The following is a 21,093-nucleotide window of genomic DNA, read 5'->3' as shown; positions in this document are numbered from 1 at the left end:
CCCCCCACCCCCCCGCCAACTCCTCCTGCCGAGGCTGGGTGGTATCATGGGCCAGGTCTTGTGGCCTGGGCCTGATGATGGTAGGAGGGCAAGAAGAAGGCCTGGCTGTCCAGGGAGGACCACTGCCAGGCAGCCTGGGAGGAGCTCAGAGTCCGAGGTCAGGCACTTGGATTTGCCATTAGAGGCTGCCAAGGCCCTCGGAAGCCCTCCCCTCAGGGACAGAATGGAGACACCGGGGCAGTGTGGGCCCCAATCTCTTTTAGCATCTGGCAGCTCTGGTTCATGGAGAGCAACATAAATCCTGATTTTTGCATTTTCAAAACACGTCTGTGGTGTTTTAGGATTTGGGTTCACCTGGCATTTGCTGACCCCCATGTTTGCCCAGCAGTAAGCTCCACACTGGGCCGCTAGAAACCACAGGTAGCCTTCTGTCCTTATCCTGGCAACCTGAGCCTTATCTGAAACGGCCCTGGGGCTGTTTGCCAATGCCTCCACCTCCTAGATTCTATGCCCTTCCCATTTCAGGGAACCCACCCTCCATTCTGCCACACCTGGTCATACCCTGAGACACATTTTCATGGACGGCGTAGATTAACCGTAAATAGGGCTTTGAGGTTGGCAACCAGTAAGGGACTGTCACACTCAACCCTGCCCAGGGTATGTGAGCAGTAGTCACTCCCATGCCCACCCAGTTCTGGCCTTGGAAGAACACACTGGTTCTCAGATACCGTGAAGGCTGCTGCAGGTCACTGGCGTTTAACTCTCTTAAGCTCACAGAGGGGGGAACTTTGTGTGCTCAGTGGGGGTGAGGGGTGTGCACACATGTGGGAACTGATCACGCAGTGATTTCTCTTGTTCCAAGCTTATTTCAAGGCAGAATTGAGAGGGACCTACCCTGCCTGGGTCCAGGAAGAAGGGGAGATTGGGGAATTGGGTGTGGGGATAGGATTTGCTTAGACACCTGGGTTTTGCTAGTGGATGACATGAAATTGCAGTGCCGGCCTCCTGCAGTGTCTAGCACAGCTCCCGTCCCATAGGAAGACCCTGGCTGTATTCGCTGAAGGAAGGAAGAAAAATCTCCTGAGTGACAGGCCTCCCTCAGGGCAGGCTCCTTGGTGAGCTAGACTGCCTTCCCACAGTCCCTTCTGGAAGCATCCTCTCTGTTCTCATACACCTTTCCTTCCCTCTCTATCCCTCTCTTTTAGGGCTTCGAAGACCCCAAGGACAAGTGAGTAATATGCCTTTCTTTATTCCTGCTCTCTTGGCCTGAGGGATAGCCCCAAGTTTGCCTTATAGTTCATTTGCCCCGTGCTGTGTGGGCAGTGCGCCCTCATGGTCTTGGCTGAGAGTGACTGGAGCCCCTGCTGCTGACAGAGGGGCTGCCGGGCAGACAGGCTGGGCACGAGGGCCGCCCGTGTGTCCTCACCCCACAGACGTGTGCACACACAACTACAGACATGCATACTCTGTTCATGGCTGTGCATGCACACACACACACACACACACACAGGAACCGCAGCTCTCAGGAAAATGCAGACCCAGCACATTGGTCACTGGCCCTGGTCACATCCTAATGCCCTGAGGGAATGTCTTCTATCTCTTCTACTTCCCCCGCTCTGGGGCGCTAGCTACCCCACTGACGACTGGGTATCACCTTGAGGAATAAGGCTTTTTGTGCAGCAGCCTGATCATGAAACCCGCTTCCCAGAGGGTGTCCGGGATGATGGTGCAACTGGGCAGTGAAGAGCAGAGACTGTCACCTGTGGGGAAAAGCAGTTAGACCTTCTATGATAAGTCATATTATTATTACACTACAATAATGTATCAGTAGTTCAGAAAAGCCTATTGTCAGCGAGGCCCTTCAGCCAGAGGGTCAGACATGGGCAGTTTTCTGTGCACGTGTGCAGTTAAGAGGGGGGACTTGGCCTTCAGGCCATCCTGGTCTCAGTCCCAGAGTCCCCGCCCCTTATTAGGACTTTTCTGATGGGCCTGGGTCCAGGGCGCCGGGTGGGCCCTCTAGCGGCGCCCCCTGGTGGTCAGCCTGTCCTGCATCTGCTCCTCTTGCTCCCCAGGAATGCCCAAGAAAGTGCAAACCCTGAGGATGAAGTGGACGAGTTTCTGGGCCGCGCCATTGACGCCAGGAGCATCGACAGGCTGCGGTCTGAGCATGTCCGCAAGTTCCTCTTGACCTTCAGGGAGCCTGACTTAGAGAAGAAGGTAGGGTACCCTGGGTGGGAAGGAGGCCCTGGGCAGGACCAGGACTAGGGGGGGGAGGACAGGGCGACAGTTCCCTGTTGTCCCCACCACCATAGAAAGTGCCCTTTCTTGTCAGTGTCGCCTGTTCCAATGCCACAGTGCTCAGGAGATGGAGATTTCGGGGAGACATTTCGTGGTCAGCAGGGCTAAGTCGTAACTTCCTCATGCCTCCGTTTTCTGACCTTCTTCAGAGGGCATAGTGAGGGTTAAACAAGTCTATATGTGTAAAACACACAAAATCGTATCTGCCACGGATGTTCAGTGATGTTAGTTGGTATTTATTTTATTTTTATTGCTGTATGTTAGTTGGTATTTATTTTATTTTTATTGCTGTTACCATTATGAACATCATCACCAGAGGACCTCCCTTCTGCCTTTGGCACACTGATAAAAAGTTGGAAGGAACAGTCAAGATCTCTCTGTCCCATCTCCTTAAGTTGTGACTGAGGTGTTGGGCGACTTGCTGTAGGCAACCAGTGAAGTCGTGACAGAGCCAGACCCAACCTTGGCCCTGTGAGGCCGACCTGTGAGCACATGCTGCTGGCCCTGGGGAACGGGACCCGAGCCGCGAGCGCCCTCTCTGGTGCCGTTGTGCCAGCACAGCCTCAGTGGGTGCAGCTGGCTGCTGTCGCAGGAGGAATTGGCCCCTGGGAGATGAGCTCTGTGATTTGCAGCAGGCCTCCTGTTGGCTTCTCTGCGAAGTGGCAGCTACACAGGTCCTGTTCCTGGGGCTCTTGCGAGGGTGTGCCGAGGACACCACAGACGGGCGCGTGTCCTAGCCAGTAGCTGGTGCTCCGTGATTGGAGCCAGGATCATTATGAAGGACTCTCACGGTGACCCGACCCGCAGAAAGTGTCCGGTTTGACACAGTCCAGCTGCTGTCCCCACAGGCATTGCGTTAAACGTTGCTTGGGACGAGTTTCTTCAGCACAAGGGCTAGGGCAGTTTTCTCCCAGGTGTTGGGAGTAGGCTGCCCGCGTGTCTGGGCTGGGCGGGGCTGGAGCAGACCGGGCCCCCCTCACCCTGCGCCCTCCTCTCAGTACTCCAAGCAGGTGGATGACCGATTCGGTGCCTACGTGGCCTGTGCCTCGCTTGTCTTCCTCTTCATCTGCTTTGTCCAAATCACCATCATGCCCCAGTGAGTACTGTCCCTGGCTGTAGGGCTCTGAGGGTGGAAACAAGGGTCATGGAGGAGAGCAGGGAGGGGGTCAGGGGGTCGGGGGGTGGGCTTGTTCAGACAAGGAGAGCCTTCTGCTTGTGTCTTTGGAGGGACTGGGAAGCCGGGAGTCTGACTCCCCGGTGACAGGGTGGGAAGCCCTCCGGGCCTGCCTTGCTGCATGAGAGACTCCTTTTTGACACTTTATCCTTTATCATCTCACCCCGTTGTCACCCACACCACGGTCGCCCTTAAATCACCCAAAGTATTCGCCAGGTTTGCTTCTGTGTGACCTTTGGTTTTTGCAACAACGTTAACACATCTTCAAAAGATAAAGGTTTTCTGCTCCTCTGGGTATTTCAAAGAATGGATTTCTGGTTCTGATGGCTTTTCTCACAGATAAGCCAGAACACTTCCAAGGACTGGCTGTGTCCCTGAGGGAGGCCTGTGGCCCCTGAGGGGACCACCCTGTTGTGGGCAGTGGGCTCTCGGAAATGCAGTCACAGAGTCACATGGAGACAAGGAAGAGAATTGCTTGTGTTATCTCTGCGTGTGTGTGTGTACACTGGTATGTGCATGTATGCACGTAGCTACATGTTTGTGACATTTTATTATGCAACATTGCAAACATACAGAAAAGCAAGGTAATTAATATCCTCAGCACCTACCCCCTGGATATAATTATTGATGATGTTTTACCATTGTTTCATCTGGTTTTTTTCTGATTATTTAAATTTTAGATGAAAGGACATTTTCCCCCTAAAAGCCCTTACCATACACCTATTTTCAGGGCATTTTCCTTCTTCACCACAATGCCCCACACACCAAACAAAATTAACCCCAGTTCTGCAATCATGTAACACCAAGTTCATGTTCACATATCCAAAGTCATCTCCAAACAGCTCCTGCCCTGAGTTCCTCATAGCTGGGATCTACTCGAGATCCACTGGTTGTGTTTAGTTATGTCTCCTAAGTCCAGCCGAATCTAGGAGAGTCCCCTCACCCCAGCACCTTCTACTTTTCATTTTGAAATAATTGTAGACTTACAGAAGCGCTATAGAGACAGAGTCTCCAGACATCCTTCATCTAGTTTTCCCTAACACGGACACTTCCGTGACAGCAGCCCAGGGTCAATGGCGAGAGATGAACCCGGAATGACGCTATTATCTGACTGACTATAATCTAATTCCATTGCTGTTGCCCCTAGTGACCTTTTTGTGTCCCAGCAGCTGGGTAGGATCCCACACTGCGTTTAGCTCTTCGTTCTCCACAGTTGCATCTAATCTGTGACGCTTCCTCAGCCTTTGCTTATTTTTTGTGGCCTTGGAGCTTCTAATGGGAGATGGTTGATTAATTTGTAGACTGTCTCCATGTGGGTTTGTCTGATGTGTTTTCACAATTCGGTTGAGGTTATGCAGTTTGGGTGAGGATCCCACAGAAGCGCTATGTCCTCCTTAGTGCATGTTATCAGGAGGTACACAAGGCCTCCATACGTCTTTTATTTGTGATGAGACACTGTTGCAGGGATAGCCCTTACATGTGTGTCTGCTGGGACTCTGTCCGGACCCCACAGACACCAGCACCCAGCTCCACTCTGGTGGGTGCCGCTCATGCCCATTGCCGCCCACGCTGAGCGGCTGCAGAGCTGGTGTGACTGTGGGTCCTTATTGACACAGGACCCCATTTTTTTCTATATGGAAATGGAGCTACAGGTATAAAGAAGCGACCCAGTCTTTCTGTCCCATTGCTGCTCCCGATAGTCCAGTTAGCCCAGGTCCCTGTAACCCTGCCTCTATGCCACTCGCTGTTTTGTTTCTGCAGTGTGGCTCATGGGCTGGGTTTCCCTTGGTCCCTGCTCTACCTGCCGTGGCTTCCTTCCCTGCTGGCTACAGCTCCGAGCTGCCAAGGCATTGATGGAAGTTTTGCTCCAGCAGTCCTCTCTCTACAGAAGCATTAAAAGCTACTTTAAAGATCTTTCTTTCCCTCTGAAGAGCGTTCTCTACCCTCATTCTATTTGTTTAAGGCATCTAAGTGCTGGCTTCTGGGGGAGCCTGGAACAAAGATGCCCTTTGAATGCCTCTCTAGAGGTATTCGCCTGCCTTGTCAAGCCCTCCGTTTGCCTTTAACCTGCTAATAGTGCCTGGCACCTCCGGGCCACTCTTGCTCCCCGCAAGGGAAAAGGGATTTCTGTGGCCTCCTGATATGACGGGGTGTACCTTAGCCAGCCCCTGCCCCAGGAGGGCCAGATGGAAAGGCACTGGCAGCTCTCCTGTCTGAGGATTCTGGCCCATGGTGAACAATAAGGTCACCTGTGATCCGCCTCTGCACGGATGGGGTAGGAGGGTCCTTGCATTTCCATGTTGAACCGGCAAGCTGAGTAGGACTTGTCATGGGGCCTGGCAGGATACAGGGTTTAGGCACTCTGTCCCCCAAAAGGAAACATCACTGCTGTTTCTCAGAGTGTCTGCTTAGGCTGCTGACAAATGTGTGTTAAAAAGTGACGGTCGTCTATCCCGTTTTCAGCCTTCATGGTTACTTACCTAGCCCTCAGTAACTGCCTGGGGGGAATAACCAGGTGACTTTTAAAATGGGTCCTTCCCAGCCCAATGAAGTGAGTCTCTGGATGGCTAAGATTTAGGCAAAATATGGAGCAGGTGACACTCGCTTCTCCATTCAGCCCCCTTCGGGCTTCTGTGCCATGCAGGGAGATGACAAGAACGGGAGCCAGGTGATCGTGGAGGGGGTCCTGAGTCAGTGCACAGGGCTGTGTAAGCCCCTTTCTCAGTGAGTCAGGGGCCGGAAGAGACTGGGCAGTGGGTTCAGGGAGATGGAGCCATCTCTCCCGCCTTCCAGAGGCTTTCAGAGCCCCCAGAATTCCCCACCTCCTCTCTTCTTCCAGCTCCGTGTTCATGTTGAGTTTCTACCTGACCTGTTTCCTGCTGCTGACGTTGGTGGTATTTGTGTCCGTGATCTACTCCTGCGTGAAGGTGAGTCTGGCTGGCACTTGAGCCCTCTGTCGCCTTCTCCCCTCCCTTCCCGGCCCGCTGATAGGAGCTCCTCCCAGGAGCCCAGGAGTTGCATTTGGCATCGGGGTACATGATGCTGGGGCACCCCTCTGGCTTGGCATCGGCAGTGACCTAGACCACAGGGAGTGCGTTATTCGTGGTGACCGTGGTGGTAGTTATTCTCATTTGCCTTTGTCAACCTTGGCGATAAGAAGGTCGTGCCACTGTCCCTCCTGTCCGTCTGCTTGGTGTCAGGACAAAGGCGTCTAGCACAAAGCAGTGGTCAGTAAATATTTGCTGGAAGAGTGAGTATGGAAGAGACCTCTCGCAACACCCTCTTCAGTGCCCCCCATGTGCCTGGAATTGGCCTTGGAGGGGACCATAGGGATGATGGCTTTTGAGCCAGTCATCACAGAGAGTGGCCCAGAGTGGTTCAGTGTTTCTGACAGAGCCACACAGTCAAGAACGTGGGCATGAGACCCTGTTCTGTTTTTCTCCCATATTTCCTCTTTCTCTTAGGCATGCTGTGACCCCCCTCACCCCCGTCCCAAGGCTATATCCTTCCTTCGGACCTGGTCACAAGCTATTCTGGTCTGTGGTGGAAGCCATTCATGTTCCCCTTTGCCCTGTCCACCAAGCCTTTCCCTCATTTCCTTCCCTAGTGATTGAAGACTTCCCTCACAGGGGCGCCTGGGTGGCTCAGTGGGTTAAGCCGCTGCCTTCAGCTCAGGTCATGATCTCGGGGTCCTGGGATTGAGCCCCGCATCAGGCTCTCTGCTCAGCGGTGAGCCTGCTTCCCCCTCTCTCTGCCTGCCTCTCTGCCTACTTGTGATCTCTCTCTCTCTCTCTCTGTGTCAAATAAAGAAATAAAATCTTAAAAAAAAAAAAAAAAAAAAAAGACTTCCCTCACAGGCCAGCCTAGTCCCAGAAAGCGCTCTGTCCCTAGGCAGGTACAAGCCCTTCCAGCTTCTGTGGAAATCATTTCTCTGCTCCTCTTTGATGCTCACTTGGAGCCAAGCCCCAGGAAAAGTGGGGGGCCGTCTCCGCCATCATTCTCTACCTACACCGCCGTGGCCACCGAGTTCTTCTTCTGGAGGGATTAGACCTTGATTGCCTCCAAATTCCCCTTTCTCTCTCCACCCTCCAGGCAGGGTATTTCATTATAATTATAATTGTTTAATTATCTAATGGTCAAGGTCTTGATGGACCAATGATCAGAACTGGAAGGCCCCCCGGGAATCATCTGGAGCAGTGTAGGATTTAATCCTGATTTCCAGCCTTTCACCCGCTCCTTCCTCAAGGCTCTCTGTTCAGTCACACCTTGCCTTTTGGTCTTGCTGTTCTCATGCCTCCCTCCCCCACACCCCCACCCCCCACCCGCTTTGTCCCAGGAGCCAGTTCCACTTTCTCCATCTCGTGGCTGTAGAAGCATGTGGTACATTCGCAACTGCCAAAAGGTAGAAACGACGCAACTATCCATGGACAGGTGAATAAACAAAAATGGCATTTCTGTGAGGGAATGTTATCTACCCACGGAAGGTTGTGAAGCTCTGACACACCCTACAACATGGACGCACCTTGAAAACATGCTGAGTGGAAGAGGCCAGACCTGAAAGGACATAGACTATAGGATTCCACTTATGGAATCTCTGGAATAGGCAAACTCACAGAGACAGGAAATAGACTAGATGGTCCTGGGGTTGAAGGAGCAGGGATGGGGAGCTACGGCTTCATGCATGCAGACTTTCTGTATGGAGTGATGGAAGGGTCTGGAACTAGAGCATTCCCGGAATGGAACTGTGACAGTTGCTCGACTGTGTGCAGAGAGTTAATGCCACTAAATCGTATGCTTAAAAATGGTGAAAATGCTAACCTGATGAAATATATGTTTTACCACAGTAAGTCACCACAACCGGACAAAAACAAAAACAGTACACCACAGCTAAAAAGGACCTTTTAAACATTCTGTTTTGAATGTCCAGAAGAATCTATTTTCTTTTTAAGTTATAATCTGAGACAAAGTCCTTGTCTGTTTGAGGTACCTAATTAGCTTATTCCAGTCAGAATCAAAGCTGTATGTGGTCTCTGATTTTAAAACTAGAACCTAGATTTCCCTCTTTCCTGTTAGCTGCTTTGGTAAGCCTGAGCTACCCTGATTTCACTTGGTTTGGGTTTCCTGACCCACACGTATATCTGGGCATAGGGGAGGAGACGGGGAGGAAGGCTCATCTCCCACTTGCCCTGGCCATTTTGAGTTCATACTTTGGTCCGGTGAATTCTTTTTGCTACTCTTCACGATTATTTATGAAAATCATTCCTGCCTCCTTGTGTCTCATTGAATCTATTTTGTAATCGGTGTCACATTCAATAAGTTTATTCTCAGTTCCTTTGTCCAGCCCACTGATTTTTCTGACAGCTCTGAGGAGGCCAGGGCCCCCTCAGGGGAGGCTGAGGAAGGAAGTGCCTTCCTCCTGGCCCCACTTCATCCCTCGCCCCTCCACACACAGCCCCTCCTCAACCCGGGGAGGCTGCTGCTTCCATCCTACAGTATAGATCCTCTAAACAATTTATTTAGGAAAGAAGTGCTCCCTGACTTATCAAGTCTTGCCCCCACTGATTTGGGCCAAGAGTCAAGTAGACTTGAACCCCCGCCTTCAGGTCCTGCTGGGTCCTTTCCCCTCCACCCTCGCCCCGCCCCATCTCTGATGCATCATCTCAGCATTTCTCCACTTTCTGGGAAGTAGACCCCAACCTGAGAAGTTGTTTGCAGTATGAATTCCTCTCCCATTTCGTTATCCTTTCCTCCTTCGTGCTGTGGACGAACTGTTGGCACACTAAGATGTGAAGGGTAATTCTCCTTTGGCCTCTGTGTCCCCATGGTGTGTGGCCCGTGGTGGAGCCCCGACTGAGAGTTGATTTTATCCCACATTCTCAGGTATGGCCCCGACACTGACTAGACTGGAATTTTCCATGTCCTTCTGTTTTCCCTTTGAAAACATTTGCCCTTTGCTAGACCCCAGACATCTCTCATCTTCGTTCCACGGTTTTTCAGGAGTCACGGGTGGTGGCTTCGTGATGAGATACGACAGTTCCTAAATTACCCGCGGCCTGGGCTCAGCAGATCTATACCGGGCGGCTCTGTCAGCCACGGTGGCTTTCTCTGTTCCCTTTGATCTCCCATGTCCCTAGCACAGCAGGGGCTTACTTGCTCAAATGTCCCTAGTTTACCCTTTTTGATGAGAGAACTCTGAAGAAAGTGTGGGCTGAATTAGTTGAAACCAGCCTACTTTGTTGTCTTAGCTGTGTGTCGGGGAGCGCTGCCTGGGACCTTCCTGGGTGAAGGGGTCTGACGTTCACCACCCAGGGCTCTGATGGCCTTTTCGTCCTGAGCTTGTTTGATCTCCTGACAAGCGAGGCCCAGATCACACTCACACCTAGATGTGGGGCTAACCTGGGGCCTTGGTCTCCTGGTCTTGTTGCCCCATTAGCTGCCTGCCCTTCAGGACCCTGCTGTCTCCGGGCTGCTTTGCCCTAAGGTTTCTCCCTCAAGCACTTCTTTTCTTCTGGGGTCAGTCTGGACATCCGACATGTCACTCCTCCCTTCCCTCGGCATCCATGCTGATCTGGGCACCAGAGCTGCTCATCCTAGAAAAAGCCATGCTAAATCCCTCCTTGTCATCACACGGGGCCCGCAGGCTAGGAATCTCAAATTGGAAATGGCTGGAGTAGTGAAGCATCCCAGACACCCACCTGAGGTTGGAATCCCATTATGACAAGCATGCAAGGATGGGTTAGCCTCTTCTTGGTTACCTCCAGGGATGGTGAGCTCACTCATGTCTCCTGAGTATAGCCTTTTCCTTCTTTGGGCACCACTAACTGTTCCATTAACCTCCCTGTGGCTTCTGCCCCATCATCCAGTGAAGCAGCCCAGGCCTATGTTGGTTTTGTTTTTGTTTTCATTTTGTTTTGAAGATGTTATTTATTTATTTTGAGAGAGAGCATGAGCAGAGAGAGAGGGAGAAGCAGACTGTCTGCTGAGCAGGGAGTCCCACACAGGACTTGGTCCCAGAACCCTGGGATTATGACCTGAGCCAAAAGGCACATGCTTAACTGACCGAGCCACCCAGGCACCCCTAGACCTACTTCTGAGAGTGCCAGCATTTTTGCCACCACCGCTCAGATAGGTAGAAAGGGGTGGCTCCCTCCTTTCCCCACATTCTGGCCTGGACTCCCTGTCTTCACTGTGGCTCTTTAGCACTTCCTTAATAGAAAAGCCAGACTCCTCTCCTGCATTTTGGGGCTGGGAGTAGATAGGCACAGAAGGAAGACTCAGTGCCATAGTTCTTGCAGTGTGTGTGTGTGTACACATGGGTACATACATGTGTGTATTTAAATCTCCTCCTCCTCCAGGCTGCTGGCTCTCTTTTAGCTTGCCCCCCATGGACTTCTGGGGCCCAGCTGTCTGAGCTCCTGGGAACTGTGAGCAGAGCTGCATCTAGGCTCTGTGCAGTCTCCAGAAACCTCTTCTCCCTCCCTGCAGCCTGACTGTCCTCACCAGGTCCCTCGCTGTGCCGGCTCTCCTTTCAACCCCTGCAGCCTGACCGCTGTCCCCGGTTTCTGAAATAGGGTCTGACTACTCAGCAGTACTATTACCTCTTAGGTATCTTCTATCCTGGGAGGACTGGAGAATGCCCCCACTCGCCTCCCACCAGCATGCTCAGGGTCCCACTCTGTTAAGGGGAGGTTGTCATTGTGAGACTTGTGTTCCTTTGGGGATAGAGAACTCTTCACTTCAGGAGGCATGTCTCAGGTTCCTCCCACAGCTTCTGAGTCCGGCAGTATAGGGTCTGGATCCCAGCTCTGCCCCTTTGAGCTGTGTTTCCTAAGCCTCTAAGGTGGCTTTTATTACATCTGTCCTGCAGATGAGGACGAGGAGGCTCTGAGGTGAGGCAGTCTTCCCGAAGCCTTGAGGCTAGGAAGTGGTAGAGCTGGGGTTTAAACCCCAGTGGTTCGTGACTCCCGAGCCCATAGTCCTTCTTAAAGATACTGTTAATGTGTCCGTTTAATCCCTGGGAGAACAGTGGTATGGAGCTTGGTCAGCTTCTGCCTGCCTTGGTTGGCCTCTGAAGTTTCCATATATTTTAAATAAAATTTTGTGAAGTAGAAGCTACTGCTTTTTAAAATTGGTTTCTTGTCAGAAAGACAGTTTTCTTAAGATTTTTTCCATCAGATTTTTAAAAAAAGATTTCATTTATTAGAGAGACAGCACAAGTGGGGCCGGGGCCAGAGAGTGAGGGACAAGCACACTCCCTGCTGAGCACAGAGGACGACACACCTGAGACCCTGAGATCATGACCTGAGCCAAAGGCAGATGCTTAACTGACTGAGCCACCCAGGCATCCCCTCTCCCATCAGATTTCATCATTTTTTCCACTATACTACCCTGACCCCACATCACAGACAGGGAACCAGGGCCCCAGGCTTGCCATTGATTTGCCTGGAGGCTTTATGAAAGGCCAGGATCAAAACTGCCCTTCACCCAGTCATGATTTATTAATTATGTCCTCACTCCTGTTTTTTATGTTGAATTGATTTGAACTAATCAGACAAGGAAAGTACTAGTTTGGAATTTTTAAAAAATCAATCCTTTTTCTGAGCTGTAATTGCGAGTGAGCAGGCATTGAACAATTGGTTTGCATGGGCACAATTATCCTGCTGTAAAGAAATGGTCTCCAGGGTCTTTGTGCAGCCGTGGTGCGTCCCTGTGAGAAGACGTGCCCTGGGTGAAGACTTTCACCATCCACACTGGGATTAGTAAAGACAGGATTTAGGGCAAACATACGAATGAATTCTCTGATCACAGGAGATGAGATACTCTATAAACCATTACCAGAGCAGGATGTCAAATCTTCTGGAGATTTCAAGACACCAATTCCTGGGTTCCTGCCTGAGGTATTAAAGTTAAGAGCAGTTCTTTTTAAAGGGTGACAAGAAGGGTGCCTGGGTTGCTCGGTCAGTTAAGTACCTGCCTTTGGCTCCAGTCATGACCTAGGGTGCTGAGATTGAGCTCCATGTCAGGCTCCCTGCTCAGCAAAGAGCCTGCTTCTCTCTCTGCTTGCCACTCTCCCTGCTTGTGCTGTCTTTCTCTGACAAATAAATAAAATCTTTAAAAATAAATAAATTTTTTCGGGCGCCTGGGTGGCTCAGTGGGTTAAGCCGCTGCCTTCGGCTCAGGTCATGATCTCAGGGTCCTGGGATTGAGTCCCGCATCGGGCTCTCTGCTCAGCGGGGGGCCTGCTTCCCTTCCTCTCTCTGTGATCTCTTCCCTTCCTCTCTCCTACTGTGATCTCTCTCTGTCAAATAAATAAATAAAATCTTTAAAAAAAATAAAAATAAATAAATTTTTAAAAAAGGGTGATGAGAATTTGGCTTGTAACAACTCAATGCATGAAGTTAAAAGCGAACTACTGCATGACCCAGCAATTGTACTGCTAGGTATTTATCCAAAAAATATGAACGTAGTGATTCAAAGGGGAACCTGTATCCCAGTGTTTATCACAGCAATGTCCACAAGAACCAAGCTATGGAAAGAGCCCAGATGCCCATCGACTAATGAATGGATAAGGAAGATGTGGTATATACATACAATGGAATATTACTTGGCCATCAAAAAGAATGAAATCTTGCCATTTGCAATGGTGTAGGTGAAACTAGAGGTTATTATGCTAAGTGAAATATGTCAGAGAAAAGACAAATACCATATTTCACTGATTTGTGGCATTTAAACAAAAGAGATGAACATAGGGGAAGGGAAGGAAGAACAAGATGAAAATAGAGAGGGAGGCAAAGCATAAGAGATGCCGAACTCTAGGAAACAAATTGAAGGTTGCTGGAGGGGAGGGGGGTGGGGGGGAAGGGATAATTCGGTGATGGGTATTAAGGAGGGCACTTGATGGAAGGACACCAGATGTTACATGAAGCTGATGAATCACTAAATTCTACCTCTGAAGCTAATAAAAATTAATTTTAATATATATATATAAACACCCCCCAGCCCCCCACCACCCATCAACCGTTCATTAGATGTTAGAACTACATTCTGGATTCAATGTAAAAAATAGCCTGAAGTTCTTCTCATGACCCCTAGGTGGCTCCTGTGGGCTCCTGGTCCCACCATCCCCAGGAAGCCCATGCGCCTAGCCTGTCCCTCCAGCCACCTTCGGCTAGCATCTACTTGTACCCTTCGATTGATGGGTAGGATGATCAGAACTGAAACAATTTAAGTAACATGGGTTAAGAAGAGTACGATGGAATGGCAACATTTGAAGCAGACACAAACGGGGAACCATCTGTCGTACTTCAGGCTAGTGCCAGGACACTTTCCCCAGCTGTGAAACAACAAAAAAAATTCCTTTACTAGGAAACAAGGACTTTTATTCCTATTGGCAACAGAGCTCTTTTAAAAAAAAATGCAAATATTAACTAAATTTTCTGTTGAATTTCGCAGCTTACAAAGCACTTTAAAATGGATCATTTCATTGAGTCTTATAGCCCTCTTGGGAGAGAGATATCTCTCAGGTATCGATAAGAGAACTTGTGCTCAGAGCCCTTGATGCCTTCCCCAGGGTCCGACAGCTAGTCAGAGCTTGTGCAGGGTTTTTAAGAAGTGCTTTACTGAGCTACAATTCACATACAGAAGATTCACCTTGATAAAGGCAGATGAAGTTGTAATTGTTTTTAGTACATTCATGTAGCGATGCAAGGGAACCCCAGACGTCTTAGCGGTCCCTCTTCCTTCCCTGCTTCGCACAGCCCCTGGCAGCCTCAAACTCTTTCTGTATGCATTTGCCTGAAATCATACAATATGGCTCCTTTTGTTTCTTTCCCTTAGCGTAATACTTTCAGGGTTCACCCATGTTGTACCATGTGACAGCATTTCACTCTGTTTTACGGCCAAATGATGTCACATTGTGTGGCTGTGTCCCACTTTGTTCATCCCTGAGGGGATGGACCTTGGAGTGGTTTCCACTTTCAGGCTATGATGAATAGTACTGCTATGAACTTTTGTATCCAAGCTCTTACGGGCCCTTAGGTTTTCAGTTCTCTTGGGTAAATACCTAGGCGTAGAGTTGTTGGGTCATCTGGTAACTGTGCTTATCATTTTGAGACACTGCCCACCTATTTTCCAAAGCGGCTGCCCTGTTTTGCATTCCACCCAGCTTCTCTACATCCTCACCAACGCTGGTACCAACACCTGACTCTTGCGTATAGCCTTCTAGGGAGTGTGAAGTGATATCTCCTCTTTTGGATTGCATTTCCCTGATGATTAATGACAAACATCCTTTGTGTGCTTCTTGGCCATTTATATAGATTTTTTTGAGAATCAGCTATTCAAATCATTGTTCCATTTTTAATTGGGTTATTTGTCTTATTGTCAAGTCATAAGAGCTCTTTGTATACAGTAAACCTTATCTAGGGTTTCACTTTCTGTGGTTTTAGTTCCTGGGGTCAGCTATGGTCTGGAAGCAGTAGACCTGTCGTCAGAAGGCCAGTGGGAACCTAACTCTATGTCACAGTGCTGATGTCATTCCCCTCACCACATCCCATCATGCGGCACTTTACCTCACATTACCAGCAGAAGAAGGGTGAATCCGGCAAAATATTTTGAGAGAGAGAGACCACAGTCACATAACTTTTATCACACTACATTGTTATAATTGTCCCATTTTATCAGTAGTTACTGTTATTAAGCTCTTACTGTGCCTAATTTATAAATTAATCTTTATCCTAAGTGTGTATGTAGAGGAAAAAGCATAGTATATATAATTTTAGGACTGTCTGCAATTTCAGGCATCTAGTGGGGAGGTCTTGGAATAAGATGGATAAGAGGAGACCCTTGTATTCTGGTTACAAGACCCTCATTAGATATATGGTTTGCAACAATTCTCTCCCATTTTCTGGGTTTCACTTTCTTTTTAAAACGCACATAATACAGATTTTTCCATGGTAACCTTTTCCAAATGTACAGTTGAGCAGCGTGAAATGCATTCACATCGCTGTGCAAAGGTCAGCAGCAGCCATCTCCAGAACTTCAACTTCCCAGACCAAAACTTTAAACGCATTAAACCGTACCTCCCCATTCTGCCCTCACCCCTGGCAGCCACCATGCCACTGCAGTTCTATGACTTAGAGTACTCTCGGTATCTCATACAAGTGGAATCCTACAGCGGGACGCCTGTGTGGTCCCATCAGGGAAGCATCCGACTTTTGGTTTCAGCTCAGGTGGTGATCTCAGGGTCAAGGGATCCAGCCCCGCATTGGGATCTGTGCTCAGTGCAGAATCTGCTTGAGATTTTCTCTCTCCCTCTCCCTCTGCCCCTTCCACTCGTGCTCGCTCAATCTCTCCCTCTCAAATACACACATAAATCTTTTTGTAAAAAGTGGAATCCTATACTACTTATCCTTTTGTGACTTCTTTCACTCCACCTGCTGTCTTCAAGATGACGTCCACACTGTAGCAGGGCCCAGCATTCCATTCCTTGAGGCTGAATGATACTCCATTACATGTATATTCCCCATTCGGTTTATCCATTCATCCATAGGTGGACACTTAGGTCTTCCGCCTTTTGGCCATTGTGAGTTGTGAACACAAGTCCGCAAATAGGTGTACAAGCCTCTGCTTTCTATTCTTCTGGGTATATTTCTGGAAGTGGAATTGCGGGATCATACAGGAACTCAATGTGTCGTTGGTTGAGCAACTGTCATACTGTTTTCCACATCAGCTGCCTCATTTTTTGTGCCCACCAGCAAATGCATAGAGGTTCCAATTTTTCTAGAGCCTCGCCTTTTCTTCACTTTCTTGTGGTGTTATTTGAAGCACAAAAATTTTTAAATGTTGATGACATCCAACTAATCGATTTTTTCTTTCTTTTTTCTTTTCCTTCCTTTCCCTTCTCTCCTCCCTTCCTCCCTCCATTCGTTCTTTCTTTCTTTGCTGTTGGTGCTCTAAGAAACCATTGCTCAACCCAAAGTCCCAAGGATTGGCTTGCATATTTTCTTCCACAAGTCCTGTGTTTTATTCCTTGCATTTATGTCTCTGATCCATTTCAAGGCAATTTTTATATGTGGTGAGAAGGAGCGGCCCAGCGCTATTCTTCTGCCTGTGGATATCCAGGTGCCTCCGCAACATTTGTTTAAAGGCTATTCTTCCCGCATCATGTTGGCAACCTTGTCAAAATAAACCGATCAGAAATGTCAGGCATTGTTTCTGGATTCACTCTGTTCCTTTGAGTGGAATATTCTGTTCTCTGTGTCATTAAGCAGGATGTTCATTGAAGCTTATGCTCTCCAAATCACACATGGCTTTCCTTCTACCACAGAAGTGGCTTTAACCAGAGTGTCTTCTTTCTTACTCCAAAAGGAAGTGTATTTTCAGAATAATGCCACAGACTTGATGATATGTGAATATGGATGGGGGGGCGCCCCTGTTGGAATCCAAAGTGGAGCGTGAGGCTGTGAGACCTCTACCATTGCTGCGTGTGTCCTTCCCTGTGGTCCTCTCTCTCCTGCTGAATAGGAGGTGGCCTTGTTGGAAGGCTGGAAGGACATTTGGGTGGAAAAGATACACTGCTTCCCAACATTCATACCCAGCTCGAAGCCCAACACTGAGGGGTGAGCAGGGCACTTACTTAATGGCAAGAACTGTAAAGGGTCTGAGATTCAGGTTCACCTTACTGGTAAGCTAGGAAGTGAACCTTACTATGTCATGGATTCTGGCAGGGGACACAAGACTTCTGGGTCAGAGATGAAGGAGTCTGTGACTGCCAGCACAGCAGGCAGCAGGCACATCAGCATGTAACTGCCAGCTCCCCAAAGCCCTGTGGGGCGGGTGTGATGGGCCCATGTGGGTGCTCTGCATATAATGAGGGGGGGTTGCAGCTGGGGAGCAGTAGACCAAGGTCCCCATACTGGCCAGCAGCAAACACCGTAGCACACAAGCCAGTCTCTTGCACAGTAGGAATGAGCAGTCACCTCGTGGTTACAGGGTGTCCTCTTGCCTGTTTAGCTGTCTGTGTGACCGTCCTGTCCATATCAGAGGAGGGATGAGCCTTGTAGTCTGGCCTCCTCAGCCAGAATGTGCACACATGCTCAGGGCTCTGAGAGTCCTACCGATGGGGAGCCTGCAGAGAAGGGATGTGACTTGCTAAGGGCCGCACAGGAAGATCCATGTCTAGGGGTGCCTGGGTGGCTCAGTGGGTTAAGCCGCTGCCTTCGGCTCAGGTCATCTCAGGGTCCTGGGATCGAGTCCCACATCGGGCTCTCTGCTCAGCAGGAAGCCTGCTTCCCTCTCTCTCTGCCTGCCTCTCTGCCTACTTGTGATCTCTGTCAAATAAATAAATAAAATCTTTAAAAAAAAAAAAAAAAAAGATCCATGTCTAGAACCCTCCAGACTCCTGGTCCAGTACTTTTTCCACCCTCCTCTGCCCTTCCGGGTTTCCATAGGACACCTGGACTTCATGTAGCAGACCAGCCTCACCAGGAGGCACTGAGGTGGGAGGGGCAGGGGAAGCCCAAGTCCACCCCTTTGTTTCTCTGTGTCTGCCAACATCTTTTTAAATCTAGGTTTCTTTGGAGATGAAGAGGGCATGGTTGGACAAAGCCACCAATGTCAGATCTGGCGGAGTGGGTCATTTTATTACCAGAGCCACTGAGGGGCTTTGGACATGCAGTTTGTCTAGTTGAAGGAAATGTAGGAAGGGTTAGGTGAGGCAACAGGAGATCAGTGAGAGTCCTGGAAAAAAGGTTCACTAAACTCTCTTGTCCAGGGCCCCGCCCTCCTGCTCACACCGTACTTTGCCCCCATCTCACAAGCCCGTCCCTTCCTCCAGACCCCAGGTCCTCTCCAAATCCTCAGACCCATGCTTCCTCCTGCCACCAAGCCTTCTGACCCTCCCTGGGAAAGTTCTGGGCCCCTTCAAGGCCCCCCAGCTGCCACCTCCCGCCCCTCCTTGACTGTAATCCTGACCAGCTCAGCTCACATGCTGCATTCCCGTGCTTTTTCCTGCACGCTGTTGGGGTTAAGATGGCATCCTTCCTTCCATCAGGAAGCCCCCTGGGGTGAGGGTGGGGGTGGGGAGGACGGTGGGTTTCACCAACTCCTCTGTGGCAGTTTGCTGCCTCCCACTGACTCCTGTTCTCTCGCTCTCTTCCCCGGGGCAGCTCTTCCCAACCCCACTGCAGACCCTCTCCAGGAAGATCGTGAGGTCCAAGATGAACAGCACTCTGGTCGGCGTGTTCACCATCACCCTCGTGTTCCTGTCGGCTTTCGTCAACATGGTAGGCGGCTCCACCTCCCAGAACCTTCCCCCACTCTGTTGTTCTCCCGCCCCCAGATTTCTTACTAGGGCTTCACCCAGGTCCAGAATCAGATCTGACTCTGGAGCCTCTCACACAGGCTCTTGGTCCCTTGCCTGCGAGGCTGGCAGAACCAGAAGGACCCAGAGGCGTTCCCCAGGGAAGTTGACGAGCCCCAGTCCGGCAGACGGGCAGACCTTGTCCGCTCCTTGGCCTCTTCCAGGCTGCTCTCCCATCCCTGGTCTGCGGCAGGCTGCCCCTGAGTCCGTGGGGGGACGGGCCACCCCGTAGGAGGTGAGTCTTACTATGTCATGGACTCCCGCGGCTCACCCGCCCCTCCCCTGCCCCCAGTTCACGTGTAACTCAGAGAACCTGCTGGGCTGCCTGGCAGACGAGCACAACATCAGCACCGGCCAGGTCAACGCGTGCCATGTGGTGGCGTCGGCCTCCAACTACAGCCTGGGGGCCGACCAGGGCTTCTGCCGCAGCCCGTGGCCCAGCTGCAACTTCCCTGAGGTACGTGGGGTGGGAGAGTGGGGGGGTGGGGGGTTCTTGGGGCAGTCAGACACCCTCCCACCCCATCCCTCCCCGCCTTCTGCTGCTCCAAGGGAGGCAGGGCTCTCAAGCTCGAAGCCCTCCCAGAGACCTCCCTTCCCTAGGCTCTCGCTACCTGTGTTGGACCCCAGGGAGCAAGGCCCACCTTCTCAACCCAGTACTAGAACAGGAGGGCTGTCGTTTCCATAGTGTGCCAGGCACTGTGCCAAGTCCCCGACACGGCATCACTCATTCAGTCCTCACAGCAACCCCATAACACAGACATGATGAATATCTTTTTTATACAGATGAAACTGAGGCCCAGAGAGGGTAAGTAAGTTGCCCAGGGTCACACAGCTAATCCGTGATACATAGAGCCAGAGCTTTCACCCAGATCATCTGCTGGCTGTAGAATTCTTGGTCTCAACCTGAGGGCAGAGCTGTTTCTGGATCCTCGGCTGTGGCAGCAGGCCTGCCTCAGGAGAAACGGCCTGAGCTCCTCTGCTGTGGGCCAGAGCCAGGAGGGAAGCCAAGGAACCCCTTCTTCTGTCAAGGTCACCCAGTCTGAGTCTGTGGTTCAGTAATTATTAGTGTATTCACACGTGTGCAGTCATCAACAGCATCAGCTAATTAGAATAATTTCATCGCCCCCAAGAAAATCATACCCCTAGGTTACTGGCTTTAAAAACCAGTGCTGAGAGTCCTTAGAGGGCAGCATGCATTAAGTGCCTGTGGTATGCGAGGTACTTTGTTCACCCTTCTCTTGGGGAGTGGTTTTGAGTGAGCAGCCGGGCCAGGCTTCCTGCCCAGGTTGTCCACTCCATGCACGGGGCCATGCCCACACCCCAGCTGCGTGTGGCTTCCACACAACCTGTGAGTTATTGCCCTTTCCTGGGCAAGGTCCAACCTTCTATCCTATTCCAGAAGGGCCCAGGACTGACAGAAATGTCCAGAACTGCAGTGAGGGCCCCCTGGGCTCTCATGGTGCTAGCTTACCCCATCCCCCACCCCCCGCCCCAGAAAGGGGTCAAGGGGAATTCAGAGGGGCAGGACTCTTCCAGTGTTCACCTAGATGGGCTCTCCTCTCCCTCCTGCCCTGGGGTCTAGGCCAAGTCCTCCTCCTCCCCCCATGGAGCCCAGGCTCCACTCTTGCCTCTGTCTGCCACCCCCCCCAACCCCGCTGACTTCCCCCCAACCCCGCCCCCGCAGCTGCCTGAGCCCATAGGAGCCGCTGCTTGAGGGCTGTCTGTGGAGGAGCAGAGGCTGTGTTTGATCTTGTACTTGCCCCTTGGTGGTTGTTTCATGGAAGAAGCTGAGGAATGGGGGAAGGGGGTGGTGGCAGGTTTTTCTAGCTCCTTCTTTCTGGGAGATGCTTGGTGCCTGCCTCCAGGCCTCACTAGTCCCACCAGTTTCACTCACACTGATCCCAGGCCTTACTGACTACAGAGCTCTCTGGCTCCCCAGACCCCACAGTGTTCCAACTCAGCAGCTCCTCACAGACTCTGAGGCCCTTCAGGACACCTACTTTAAACCTTGGCCTCCTGGTTGTCTGGCTCAGCGTCTGCATGGGAATCCAGGCTGGCCCTGAACGATCCCTCCCCTGCTCCCAAGGACCGGATTATGATCCTTGGGGCTGGATTATCTGATCGAGCCTCCCTGCTCCTTCCTCTGCCCCTGTTCCAGGTAGTGGCTTGAGGCTGCTCCCTCACGTTGCCAGTCACCAGGGGCCCTTCACAGCCCCTCTCTGGGTTCCAGAAGGCCTGGGGAGGAAAAGGTCTGACCTGGGAG

The 21,093-nt window shown here is 50.8% G+C and overlaps 1 protein-coding gene across 2 annotated transcripts in view; it reads left to right on the top strand.

Moving 5' to 3' along the window:
* The window catches only part of ADCY5 (adenylate cyclase 5), a 146,875-nt gene that overhangs the window by 111,293 nt on the left and 14,489 nt on the right, over window positions 1-21,093 (top strand). For both annotated transcript variants that reach the window (XM_059162862.1, XM_059162861.1), the window contains 6 exons: window positions 1,206-1,228; window positions 2,073-2,217; window positions 3,297-3,394; window positions 6,312-6,399; window positions 18,637-18,753; window positions 19,123-19,287. In XM_059162862.1, the coding sequence (XP_059018845.1) occupies window positions 1,206-1,228; window positions 2,073-2,217; window positions 3,297-3,394; window positions 6,312-6,399; window positions 18,637-18,753; window positions 19,123-19,287 (636 nt within the window). The remainder of the gene's footprint in view (window positions 1-1,205; window positions 1,229-2,072; window positions 2,218-3,296; window positions 3,395-6,311; window positions 6,400-18,636; window positions 18,754-19,122; window positions 19,288-21,093) is intronic.

The sequence above is a fragment of the Mustela lutreola genome, chromosome 2 (assembly GCF_030435805.1).
Source record: "Mustela lutreola isolate mMusLut2 chromosome 2, mMusLut2.pri, whole genome shotgun sequence".
Taxonomy (NCBI): Eukaryota; Metazoa; Chordata; class Mammalia; order Carnivora; family Mustelidae; genus Mustela; species Mustela lutreola.
Note: the sequence above shows the minus strand (reverse complement) of the source record. Positions and strands in the feature narration are given on the sequence as shown.